This window comes from Pelodiscus sinensis, chromosome 8 (assembly GCF_052426305.1).
Source record: "Pelodiscus sinensis isolate ZL-2025 chromosome 8, ASM5242630v1, whole genome shotgun sequence".
Classification (NCBI taxonomy): domain Eukaryota; kingdom Metazoa; phylum Chordata; order Testudines; family Trionychidae; genus Pelodiscus; species Pelodiscus sinensis.
In genome coordinates, this window is record NC_143059.1 from 60,092,391 (window position 1) to 60,105,011 (window position 12,621).

The window sequence follows — 12,621 nt, forward strand, 5'->3', positions numbered from 1 at the left end:
GTAAAAAATCTAGTTCAGGTGATCAGGGTGATTATTGAAGAATACTTGTTAGACGCAGGATAATCTGAAGTATGTGTAAACTACATTCACTTGTTAAATGTTTGGTTTTGTGTCCTGAAATAAGCCTACTTATACTAATTCAAACTTGAACCATAGATCCACCGGGTCTGTCCTCAGTTATCCCAGCCAGTATCCATAATAACTCCTTTGAAATCAATGAAGTTACATCACTAGGATCAGAATCAGACCCATGAAGTTGAGCAGTGTGCAATACACACAGAATTGGGCAGGGGTGCTGCAATGTGATGGCTTGCAATATTGCTCTACACAGTGCCCTCAGATGTGCAGAGATGCCAGTCACCACCCCTCCGAGGCAGGGAATGAGACAGAGACAGGAAAACCTGACACTCCTGGATTTGTGTGAAAAATTCTCAAAGAAAAATTCTTTCTCTCCCTCCGGCCCCTAAACTCTTTGTGAATGGGGCCAGTGCAACATGTGGCCTTTCACCCCGCCCAAGCACCATTGCCAGACAGCCACACTCAGAGAATTGTTTGTTAATAGTCCAATTAGATAATTGCCATCTTTCACTCCTTTTGCTCTACATTTCCCATAAAGGAATGAATAAGGAGAGCAGCATGAAGAGGGCTTCTGCCCTGCAAGGTGACAAGAAGGGCTGGAGCATGCTCTTTGCACAAGGCCATTTGCTTGAATTGAATCATTGTAGCCTAATCAATGGTCTTATTGGATTACTGGCTGTTGCGGTTCTCAAAGATATTGTAGCAGAGACAATGAAATAGCCAGGGTAAAACTTTTTTTTTTTTTTATCCTTTAGTAGATCACGTAGTGGAGATTTTTCACGAGTTATCTCTCTCTCCCTCTCTCCCCTCCTGGATCTATCTGAACACAAAGCTGGCTTTTTTTTTTTCTTTCAATGAGCAGTCTCTACCAATAGGTTCAGTGTTTGTGAAGGTGCAGAATTAGCGCACACACACACACAAAAAGCAAGCCTCTGAACTGAATTAAGGAGAGGTAGGAGTTTAAGATGGCTGGCCGTGGAGAGATGTGTTAAGGAGGATTTCTGCAGGGCTGATCCTCGGCTTCCTTGGATAGCCCCACTTCAAGGGAAAACTTTTTGTGCGGGGAGTGGTTTGTTTGCTTACACTCAAGGCTGCTTTTCTACAACTGCGTTTTCCAGCCTTTTCCTAGCAGTTTTATTCAGATTTATTTGGCGTGCCTGGAGAAAGCCACTCTATAATCTGGAGGGTCAAAGGCAGACTGAAGAAAGTTAATAATGGCGGCTAATGGTGCTAACAATTCAGGGTGAATCTTGTCAAAAGTTTTTTCTTCCCCCTCCCCTCCTTCTGGAAGTCTGTCTTTTGATTGTGTGTTTCCTGAAAGCAAGACCAATCATTTCAGTTTATTCACTGGCTAAACTCTACTTGATTGGGGACAAGCACACAAACCATCCATTACGATCTGATATATTATCCAAACAATTTAGTGTATTCATGAGGTAACCTAAATGTGGAGGCTGCAAAATTACCCGTAATCAATTGAAACAGCGAGTGCGCGTCCCTCTGTGTCTAACAACTACATGTCTCTGTAATAAGGCAGACATTAAATCATTTTGGAGTTGTACTGTTGAGTACCTGATCACTGGGGCTCAGGAAAGCTGGACAGTCACATTAGGAAGCTGGGATTCGAGGGAGCTGTTCTGTTGGGATCAGAGTCGACCTTCCTCGCGAGAGGTGCTTTACAGATTCCCACCGATCTGACCGCAGGCTGTGCAATATCCAACCTAGACTTTCTTTTCTTTTCTTCTTTTTTTTTTATTGCACTACATGTTTGGGAAACAAGACAAAATGGACGTTAGATGCAATTCAGAGGCTGAAGCTAACCGGGTCTCGAAGAACGGACATAAAGAGGGCAAGGAAAGCAAAGGGTCTGAAGGAAATATTTCTACTTCTTTTTTGAAGGATCAGCAAGGGACTTATTCTGCCTCTGCGGTTTCGGAAGATTGTAATAAAAGTAAATCTAGTTCTGCAGACCCGGACTATTGCAGGAGGATCCTAGTTAGAGGTAGGAGTTCGGAAGGCATTGTGTGTGTCTGTGTGTATGTGAAATCGGTATTCGCCTCGTCTTCTTTTTTTAAATGTTAGGGTTTCAAGATGTCCCCTTTTTAATATGGTTGCAGAAGGGGAAACACCGTTGTGAATTATAATGCAGTATTTCCAGGGGCAAATGATTCTAAGTCCACAGAGTGTTTTATAGGGTTTGATTTTTTTTGTATCTTATTTTATTAATGTACTTCTATGGTTCATTGGAAAAGTTTGCATTACATTTGTGTTCCACTTTTTCTCGGTGGCCGTGAAATACATTATTTGCATCCTTTTTTTCATTCGCCATAGAGTTTCCAAACCCGTGTCCTCTTATACACAGAGCATTGCAGGTGTCAAAGTTCCCATCACAAGGGCTAACGGTATGTCAGAGTAATTTTGATCAAGGCAATGAATAAACAGCACTCGCTGTGTATTTTTTTGGTAACCCCCTCCGATTCCGTCTACCACGTGAAAGTCCTGGTTTAGCTGGTTCTGCACACCTTGGACACTGGAAAGGAGGAACTTTGATAAGAGAAGGCATTTCACCTTTGCATCTTGGTGCATTTGTGGTGATTGTAGTTTTGGTTGGATTTTTTTATTTGGTGGAGGGGATATATATACGATGTAGGAGGTTTCTGCCATGCCCTCTGTCCCAATGTCCCTAATGTGATGTAGAATTGACCGGCTTTGACTGTAGAATTATTTATAAATGATGACCATTCACAGAGCTTTAAAAAGAAGACAGTAGGACTGAATTGGGTTTCTGAATATTTACTGTTTTTTTAAATTTCCCCTCCTCCCCTTCTTTCCCAGTCCACTAATGAAATGATTTTAGAGTGCTTTGAAGAAATTACCAGTGGAAATTACAGTTTTGTGAAGGTGTGTGTGAAAGAGGGGATAGAATTATAATAAAATTAGTGTAAAGCAGGCCTTGTAAACAATAATTAATCCTTGCGCGACCGATTGACCCCAGAGAGGGGTCAGATTGAAATTATGTGGTTATCTATGATTTAAAGTGTATTATGGAGCTAAAATTACGGAAAGCGAGGTTGGGGAATGCTTTAATGTAATATGAATCTAGCTCTAGCATGACAGTTGTGCTAATAAGATTTGTCCTGCTTTCTTTAGGCCGGTGCTAAAATAAAGGAGAGGTTTCTGTGTGCGTGTTAGGGTTTTTCCCCCCTCTCCCGCGCCTGTATTTTTAAATAGTAAAGAAACGGCCATAAATTTGCCCATCCCATGCACTAGGTGCCGTTACATCTAACAATGTTGTAAGCTCGAAAGGAAACTGCGTAACAATAACCCAGCAATCCCAAAGAATAACTCTACAGGGTACAAACGGACTGAGCAGGGCACAGAACGATGGTGTTTCTTACAGCACTGAGCTGTCTCAGTGAAACGGCCTTCGAAAGGAAGTTGGTCTGGGAGGATTGGGGACAGGATCTCTCCGGGCCCCTACAACGCCCTGATTTTACCAGCCTGTCTGCTGCCTGGTTTACCGAAGCGGCCTGGCTGTGGGAGAGGAAAGTGAGCTGCAAAGCATGCCAGGCAGCTCCTTGCCTTGCGCGCAAACGGTTCCTCTCCTGGGTGTAAAGTGACTGCGCGTTTCTTTGCCAGATGCCAAAGGTTCAATAAGAGAGATTATTCTGCCTAAAGGACTTGATTTGGACCGCCCCAAACGGACCCGAACGTCCTTCACGGCGGAGCAGCTGTACCGGCTGGAGATGGAGTTCCAGAGGTGCCAGTACGTGGTGGGACGGGAAAGGACCGAACTCGCTCGGCAGCTCAATCTTTCGGAAACTCAGGTAGTGCGGAGACAGCCCATTGAGAAACACGCTGCTAGGCACCGCGGAGGCCTGCCCCCCACCCCCCTTCCCGAGGCACACCGGGACACAGACACGCTCTAGTGAGACAGTGCACATCAACACCTGCTCACAAGCACTAAACCAGCGGTTCCCAACCTTTCCCAGAGGGGAACCCATTTTCACAATTCAGGGAGACTTGGTGACCCAAGGCAATTCAAAAACGGGGGAGGAGGGACGGCAGAGCCACCTGGGGAGACACTTGGCGACCCTTTTGAAATGTAATGGCCGGACCCATAGGTTGGGAAACCCTGCACTAGTGCGAGCCCACCGCTTGGCTAGTCCAGGCCTCGTGGCCAGACTCAACCGCGCCGTGAGTGGCAACGTATTTCCCCACACACAACCACCATGGTCTCTGAATAGTCAACCCCAGACACAACCTGACTCCCAGGCTTACTCGCACACACAGCTGCCTGGTGCCTGGAAGAAAATAAAGGGTGTTTAAAGTAGCTGGCAACTTGGTTTGGTCAAAAAATCAGAGCTACAGAAGGGTGCAAACCTCTTCCGGAAGCCGTGAAGGCGAGGAGCTCTCTGCTGAGACATTCAGTACACAGAGAGCAAAATGAGCATTAGCAGAATGGGGCTTAGAGGGGAGAAAAGTTGCTTTCAAAATATGTGGCATTGAATTCCCGGCTGGGAAGTGGGGGTGGAAGGTGTCCGGGTTTGAAAGGCAATCCGCTGGAAGCAGGGCAAAACACCTTTCCTAACACAAGTCCTCCTGCCAGGCAGCTGTCACGGTTTGCACAGCTCTCCTGCTTTCCGTGAATTGTTGGGTGGGTGTGAATCAAGTTATGCCCTTTTCATCAGTCTAAGAAAAGGCAACTACTAACAAGCATACGCAACAAATACGAAGACCCCAAATGATTTTCTATTAGATACATTTACTTCTCCCTCTAAAGCTTCTCGTTTGATTTTTGCCTGCTCGTGTGTCTTTACATTGATTGTTTAGTTGCGTGTGGGCTGTGTTTTTATAGAATCGCATGGGGAAAACCTGTCCCCGGGCAATTTGGATATGAATGGAGCTGGAATCGTGCTGCGTTAAAATTGTTGAATATACACATGTCGTATTTTTATTTCATTTTTACTTGGCGTGAGCGTTGGATGTTATCTTTACAAGTGAAAAACATATTTTAAAAAAGGATCTACCTCACAGGTATCAGGTCAGCCTTGGGCGATCTATTCTCACTTTTTAGAGAGAGGTTGGGGTTTTTTTTCCGACCAGAACCTCTGATGCAAAATATAGTGGATAAGGGTAAGCCCAACTCCCTGTGTTGTTTAGAGCCGCCTGTTCTCTTCGTGCAGTGTATGGAACAATGTCTAGCTAGGAGGTGACATGGGGTCAAGTATTCTACGTGGGAAGAAAATACTGTACAGAAGATACACTGAGAAAATCTGGAGGGAAAAGTAATGTAATGAGACAGAGAAAAAATAATTAGCTGCTTTGGAGGAAAATCCCAATCACAAAACAGAAGCGGGCCTGACTTTTGTAAGGGCCTCTGATTTAGAACCATCTTCTCTGATGCATTTATCTTTCATCCCTACCTCGTATTAAATTGAACAGGCTGGTAGGTAACTGCAAAGGTTCTGCCCTGTTTGACTGCGACGCTTTGTTTTGGTGGCGAGGGCGGAGTTCCTGACAGGACGGTGAGGAGAGCGCACTGTGGACATGGGCAGGGCGCAGGGGGTCTGTCGGCCCCGCTAGAACAACTAAAAAGTGGCCGGGAGGAGGGAGGACTCCACCGTCATGGGGAAAGAGCACACTTCTAGGGACGGGCTGGGTGTGCGGTTCCACGGCCACCGCGCGTAATACAGCCCTGCTCCGCCAAGCCAAGGGGCCTTCCTTGGCGGTCGGGCAGGCTGCAGAAATGTAGCTCGCGTCTCTTTTCGTTGTGTAACATTGTAAAGGGGAGGAGGGGGCTCGAACCGGCTGTGGGGAAAGTGGCCTTCAGCGGCGCCAGGCCTTCCTTTGGCCCGCCCGGAAGCGCGAGGGGAGAGCCCCCGCTAGACCGGGGTGAGAGCTTCGAGTCCCTGCTGCCCCGGAGGGAGGAGGGAGAGGAGCCATGTGCAGGCCCCACTCCCCAAGTGAGCAGCCTTGTGTTCCGGCCGGGTGGGTGGCACCGGCTCTAGCTGGGGTGGCCGGTTAAAAGGAAACCCAGTTAAAGAGCCGGCTCCTGCTAGGGCCACTGCAGGAGCAGAGAAGCCGGGACACGCGGCTCCCGCAGCCCGAGCTCATTCAGCAGCATTTGCCCCCGTGGGAAAACGTGCTGCCGAACCGGGGCCCTCCTCCCCCGCCGCTCCAGACTCTCCCGACGCCGTGTAAACCGCTAATTCGGAGCGGTCCCGCCGGCGTTCGTTGTCTGGGGGCGGGGGAGATGGAGAAATGCACTGGTCATCCCGCAGCCCCCGGGCCGGTCCCCCCCGCCCCGCTCACCCTGTGCCTCTCTCCCCGCCTCTGCAGGTAAAGGTCTGGTTCCAGAACAGGCGCACGAAACAGAAAAAGGACCAAGGCAAGGACTCGGAGCTGAGGTCCGTGGTGTCCGAGACCGCCGCCACCTGCAGCGTCCTGCGGCTCCTGGAGCAAGGCCGGCTGCTGTCCCCGCCCGGCCTGCCCGGCCTCCTGCCCCCCTGTGCCACCAGCGCCTTGGGCTCCGCGCTGCGGGCCCCCAGCCTCACCATCGGCACCACGGGCACCACCGGCTCGGGGCCCGCGGGCGGCTCCCCGCACCCGCCCGCGCCGAGCAGCGCGGCCGGCCCCCCCCAGGCTGCGGGACTCCACGCCTCGCCCAGCGCCGGCCACAACCTCTTCAGCCTGCCGGTGCCCACTCTCCTGGGCTCGGTGGCCAGCCGGCTGTCCTCCAATCCCTTGACAATGGCCGGCTCCTTGGCAGGAAACTTGCAGGAACTGTCCGCCAGGTACCTGAGCTCCTCTGCCTTCGAGCCCTACTCCAGGACCAACAATAAAGAAGGCGCTGAGAAAAAAGCCCTGGACGGACTCTAAGTAACGCTCTGTATTTCTATTTATAGTATCTATTTGTGGCGATATTTATGGGATAATGACACGTTAGCATCTCATCAGCCCTCCTTTCGTTCCCCCCTTCCCTCTACACACCGTCCTGTTCCCCCATAACCACCCCCCACCACCACCAGGTGTTCCTAGCCAGACACTTTTCCCCAGGCCAGAAGGCACTAAACTGTGTTTAGGGGAGACATCCTGCCGAGGAGGCGGATACCCTACCCTAGTGTAGCCGCTAAACTAACTGCTTCCAGACCAAACAGTTAGCGATGGAGACCCACTTCTTACCGTGGGAGGATGTGATGGGGGGAGAGGCAGGGCTGGGGAGGTTTGCCGGCAGTTCAAAATCCAACATTTTTACTGCGCTCTGAATCCAACCTACGATGATCCACGTTTTTTTATTTGGGGAAGGGATTGGGGGAGCAAAGGGGGGAGGGAATCTGAGACGGGGGAAGTTATTTGCAGTTTAATCATAACAATTTTGACTGCATTCTGAATTAAACCAATGCAAACCGACGCGGAAGTCGATTCAAACAAACAGACCTAGAAATGGAACCATCAGGTGGATGTAAATGTATGGTCAAGACGACAGTGACTCTAAAGCACAAATTTGCCCAAGGTTTTGTGGCCCCATGTAACCTGACTGCACTACATTAACCGTTTAGTAGCTTAGTTTTTATTTATAATTGCTCTTGACACAGATCTAAGCCAGAAAAAAACTACCAACTCTTTTTTTTTAAAGAATCTTGACTATTTTAAGGATCGGAACAGACTGCCTTTAAAATACTTGCATTCGATGCAGATACAGAAAACAGTGGCTTTAGATATTTTAATAAAGCAATCTTTCACTTGGAGATAATGCAACGCCCCTTTTTTCTAGTTTCATGAGCTAGTTCTTCGAATCTAAAATTAATATTAAAATGTTGTAAAAGTAACTATGTTAAATAAGAGAAGTAACGGAGAGAGAAAGTGGCGTGATTGCATCTATACTTATCGAATTGGCAGTTATTTTTTTTTCTAATTGAGTTTCCAATACTTTCAAAGTGTATCCAAATGAAACTTCATTAGGTTCCCTCCCTCCATAACACTCTCGCGAATGACTTGCATTTTATTTAAAGTGAAAGTAAAATATAAAGAACCCATCTTTTTGTGTTTTACAATACATCTAAGTCGCCTTTTTGATCGTTCGCATATTTGTTACTGTTATTTTCTCCATCCACCAAGATGTTTATTCCAAACTCTAGCATTCTGGTCTATTTCATATTAAGTTTCAGTACTTGAATTTGTCAGAAAAAGAATTCTGTAGTTAGCGACTTCGTTTGTTTGTTTAGTTTTTCTTTCTTTAACCTTTAATATAAAGCCTTTACGAACTGTATAAAAACGTGCCACCAAATCTTAACCAAAAATAATTACAAAAAATGGAATGGTTGCTTGTAGTTTAGAGAATTAACTATAGAACAGAGATGGGGAGAGAGAAAGAGAGAGAGCAGGACGGAAAACAAAATAGTACTTTTATTGTGAATTATTTACGTCTGAAGTTTCTTAGACAACTAGTGGAGAAAATAATGAATGAATCGAATGCCGAGAACTTGCTACTAACTTCTGTTCTGAATGTTTTTGGATATTTGGATGTTTTGTATTTATGTGGTGAGAGTGAAATATATTATATCTATATGACGACAGAAGTAGGTGTACTTTCGTCTTATATTTAATACGCCAAAAGTATCAACTGCTAAGTACGATTCAAAGTGTCAAAATCCTTTCGAGTGGATGTTCTGAAGTCGATTGCCTTTCTGAGACTGCAGTTCTGTTGTGCGTCTGGAACAGACGGGACGGTTGGGGATTCACAATTAAATAGCTGAGTTTACACCGGTTTAAAAAACAATCCAAACTCTCTAAACATTGCATGCAGTTGTTTATTTAAATTAGGTCTGTGATTCCATTAATTAAACCACGGGTTTGCTTCCTTTCGGGCCAGTAATAAGTATTTGACTGGCCAGTAACAAGTATCATTTCTTTTCTCCGATTCAAAAACGACACTGCGGTTACACTACGCTAGATTTTCAGAATATGATTTCCCCGTCCCTTGTCCACATGTAATCTCTTTATATATAAAAAGGAGAAAGATAATGATATAAAGCTAAACCAAAGGGTGTTGAGTAAAGGAAAAAAATCCCCTTTAAGCCCTGTCCTAAGCGCTGGAGGGGGGAGTTTTGTCTGAGGAATCGATGCAGGGCTGGGCCCTCTAATGACTGCCACTGTTACAAACAGAGATGCGGAAATAGAAAATGAAAGATGTTCGAGACCGTTGAAAGTCTAAGCCAAAGTCGGTGGCGATCCACGTGGCTTCCTGCAGAATTCTAGCGGAATTGAAGCGCAATACAAACTGTTGCCCTGTCTGGATTTCTTCATGCACAGGTCTCGGTCGTCGCCCCATGGATCTCGTTGGCCATTTTTTGACCCGCAAGCGTAAAGTTCCTTGAGATCAAAGGTATTGACCAACCCGTAATGTCCAACTCGGACATGCACTTATTAAAAAGTCGATAATTTGTACCCACAAATCGTATGTATTTTTGGCTGCCACTTTTTAACAACTAACTGGCTGGGCGGCAAATGGTTCCCGGATCAGAGCACCGGCGAATCTTTTGTTACTGCTGTAAGTGGGGCAGTATTAACAGAGAACTGGTTTTTGGTGTATATTAGAATTGCACTCTATTATGCAGAAGAGGTAATTTTTAAAGCAGTCCCTGCATCAAATTCGAAGAGAAAGATCAGTGTCTGGAGGAGTAAGATACTTTTAGAAGGCAGTTTCCCATCCCTGGATTCCCAGTAATATCCACTGCCCTCAGCAGAAGCATTTTTAGGGGTTACACTCCGTCTTTATTTTTAGAGTTGTTTCCAAAGAAGACAGCTGCACGCCTCCAAAATCAACCGGATTAAAAAAAATCACAGGGGTGTCTCCTATGATTAGGAGATATGTATCTGATGGTTTAATGAGTGAAGCTGTTGGAGGTTAGATTTTGACACTTTATTTTAAACCTGCATGAGACAAAAATAATTAATCAAGCTAAAAAATGCTGAATTTTGAATCGTACATTCTTCCCAGCAAGAATAAAACTAAATTTACGTTTTCTAAGGGTTTATTTAATACACATGGTTGTAGTCTTTGCACTACTGGGGGGAAGGGTGAAAAGATTGTGTACATAATTAGTTTTGTTTTCTTTACCAAAAGGGGGGGGACTTGCTTAAACAGCTCCTAGTTCCTCTTAACTTCCTACTCCCTCCCCTACTTTCCTTCGTTATGAATATATTCCACGGCTGAGTCTGTTCCAGTTGAAATTCACAAGCGTTTAATATTATACCTGATTTCGGAAACAAAACAAAACAACCCTGCAACTACATTTTGGGAAAGGAACTGATAAATAAAAAGCACGCGCTTGTCTTTTAATCTCCCCCTCCCTCTGTGTTTCCGATTGCAGCAAGGCACAGTCGGATGGTAACTATTTATCTTGGGAGTCTGAAATTGATGGAACTCTCTGACGGTTTACACAGGCCTCCTCTACCCACCACTCACACGCACTGCGCTGTTCTTGTTTTCAAAGAAATCTCTTCTGCAATAATGAAAAGTGTATTTGTAATTAAAAAAGCATTCGGAGGCAATTTAAGTCAATTTCAGGATTCCACCCACACCCCGCACTCCACACGAGTACTCCAGAACCTGCGGGTTTAAAAAACAAAGGGAAGGCCAACCCGCTGCTGAATCTTCAGCGTAGCCCACCCTCCCAGCTCTGAAGTCATACCCGTACAAAGCAATTCCGACCCTCCCTTCTGTGAGGTTTGTATTTGATCATCATGGAGAATGCGTTTATTGAAACCAATATAAAGTTAAATAACCCACCTTCTACTTGAATAAAACCCTTTGGATTAGGGCAATGAAGTCAGACGCACAACATGGTTGGGAAGGGGTTGGTTTGGGGGGTTTTGTTGTTGTTTTTTGTGTGTGCTGATTGTACGGAAAAAAGCTGGTCCGTTTCTTAAAAGGTGAGTCCAGGTCTGCTCCCAGATACGTGGCGCGTGTTTTTGAAGCAAGACTTAAACGAGAGATTTGTTTAATAATCACTTATCTGCCCTCCCTTTAAATTCCATCCACCCAAATTCAAGAAAGTCCGGGGTGTTAAAGCAGGCGTTGGAGGTGAGTAAAAGACACTCCGTCAGCCGCGTAGTCTCCGCAGTAATGCAGCCTTGTTTCCACTGTTCCTCCAGACCCCTTGGTTATCGTCAGACCCTCACCTTCCAGGTGCAGTGATCGGGACGGGGAGCAGATTTTCCATTTGCCTTTTTAAACATTCCCTGATCGCCTTGGGCTGGGTTTCTACATTCCTCCCTTGCTTTTCACTACCATGAATAAAACCAGCCCGGAAGCTATTACACGGGAAATGTTAAGCTAATTTTTGTGGGAAGAGGAGGAAATCCCACCCGTGGGTTAGTTTTTCTTTTTAAAGACCAGGTTAACATGCATATGTAGCTATATCTCATTTTCTATGTCCCCAATCCTAGCTTCCTTGATTTAAGACTGTTTCGAAGCTACACTCTACCAATTTATGGTGATTATTTATTTTTATTTCGTTGTTGCGTTTCACTCCCCGTACACAAGAAACACAAACTGCCTCGGTCAGGTATTTGGTGGCTAATCAGTTCCACTTCCTGGGTCTCGTGATCTAACGCTGTTTTTTTGTCAAAGTTATTTCTTGGTTTCTCACCATAGTGGCATCTGAGCTCCAACGCTAGGGCGAGCATGCAATGTAGGGATAAAATTTAGAGCCAAAGCAAATAAACACCTCCTCCTCCCAAAACCATCTCCAGGGGATGTTTAAAATGAAATAATGGAAATGTTTGGACTGATGATAGATTTAATGAACCCTTGTTTTTATAAGACCTACAGTGAACCCTAATTTGACTTGAGGATTAAGGGTCTGGCATTGATAATCTGTAGTTGTGTGGCCAAATCCAGTGGCTACCTCTAGACTGGCATGATTTTCTGCAAATGCTTTTAACAGAAAAGTTTTCTGTTAAACGCATTTACGGAAAAGAGCATCTAGATTGGCATGGATGCTTTTCCACAAAAGCACTTTTTGCGGAAAAGTGTCCGTGCCAATCTAGACGCGCTTTTCCGCAAAAAAGCCCCGGTCGCCATTTTCGCGATTGGGGCTTTTTTGCGCAAAACAAATCTGAGCTGTCTATACTGGCTCTTTTGCGCAAAAGGACTTTTGCCCGAACGGGAGCAGCATAGTATTTCTGCAAGAAGCACTGATTTCAGACAGTAGGAAGTCAGTATTCTTGTGGAAATTCAAGAGGCCAGTGTAGACAGCTGGCAAGTTTTTCCACAAAAGCAACTGCTTTTGCGGAAAAACTTGCCAGTCTAGACACAGCCAGCCAGTGGGTATACTGGCATGGGGCTAGATCCTGCTGCAGCCCTCACAGAAGTGAAACTCCTGTTCAAGGAGCAGGCCAAGGACTCATGTAGAGTGTGTCAGGCAGTGCCATCTTTGCCCATGTATGGTGAAATGCCAGCTTTCCAGTGGGTCTATATGAAACTGCAATACTAGGGGAAAATTAGACTTTTCCTTGCACAAGGAGCTGCGAAGA

At 45.7% G+C, this 12,621-nt stretch overlaps 1 protein-coding gene across 1 annotated transcript; it reads left to right on the forward strand.

Annotated features, from left to right (window-relative positions):
- The first annotated feature begins 971 nt into the window (after window positions 1–971).
- VAX1 (ventral anterior homeobox 1) lies at window positions 972–8,729 on the forward strand. Its single transcript, XM_006111377.5, has 3 exons — window positions 972–2,080; window positions 3,718–3,905; window positions 6,421–8,729. The coding sequence occupies exons 1-3, from the start codon at window positions 1,843–1,845 to the stop codon at window positions 6,958–6,960; spliced, it is 966 nt and encodes a 321-aa protein (XP_006111439.1). The 5' UTR covers window positions 972–1,842; the 3' UTR covers window positions 6,961–8,729.
- Window positions 8,730–12,621: the final 3,892 nt, after the last annotated feature.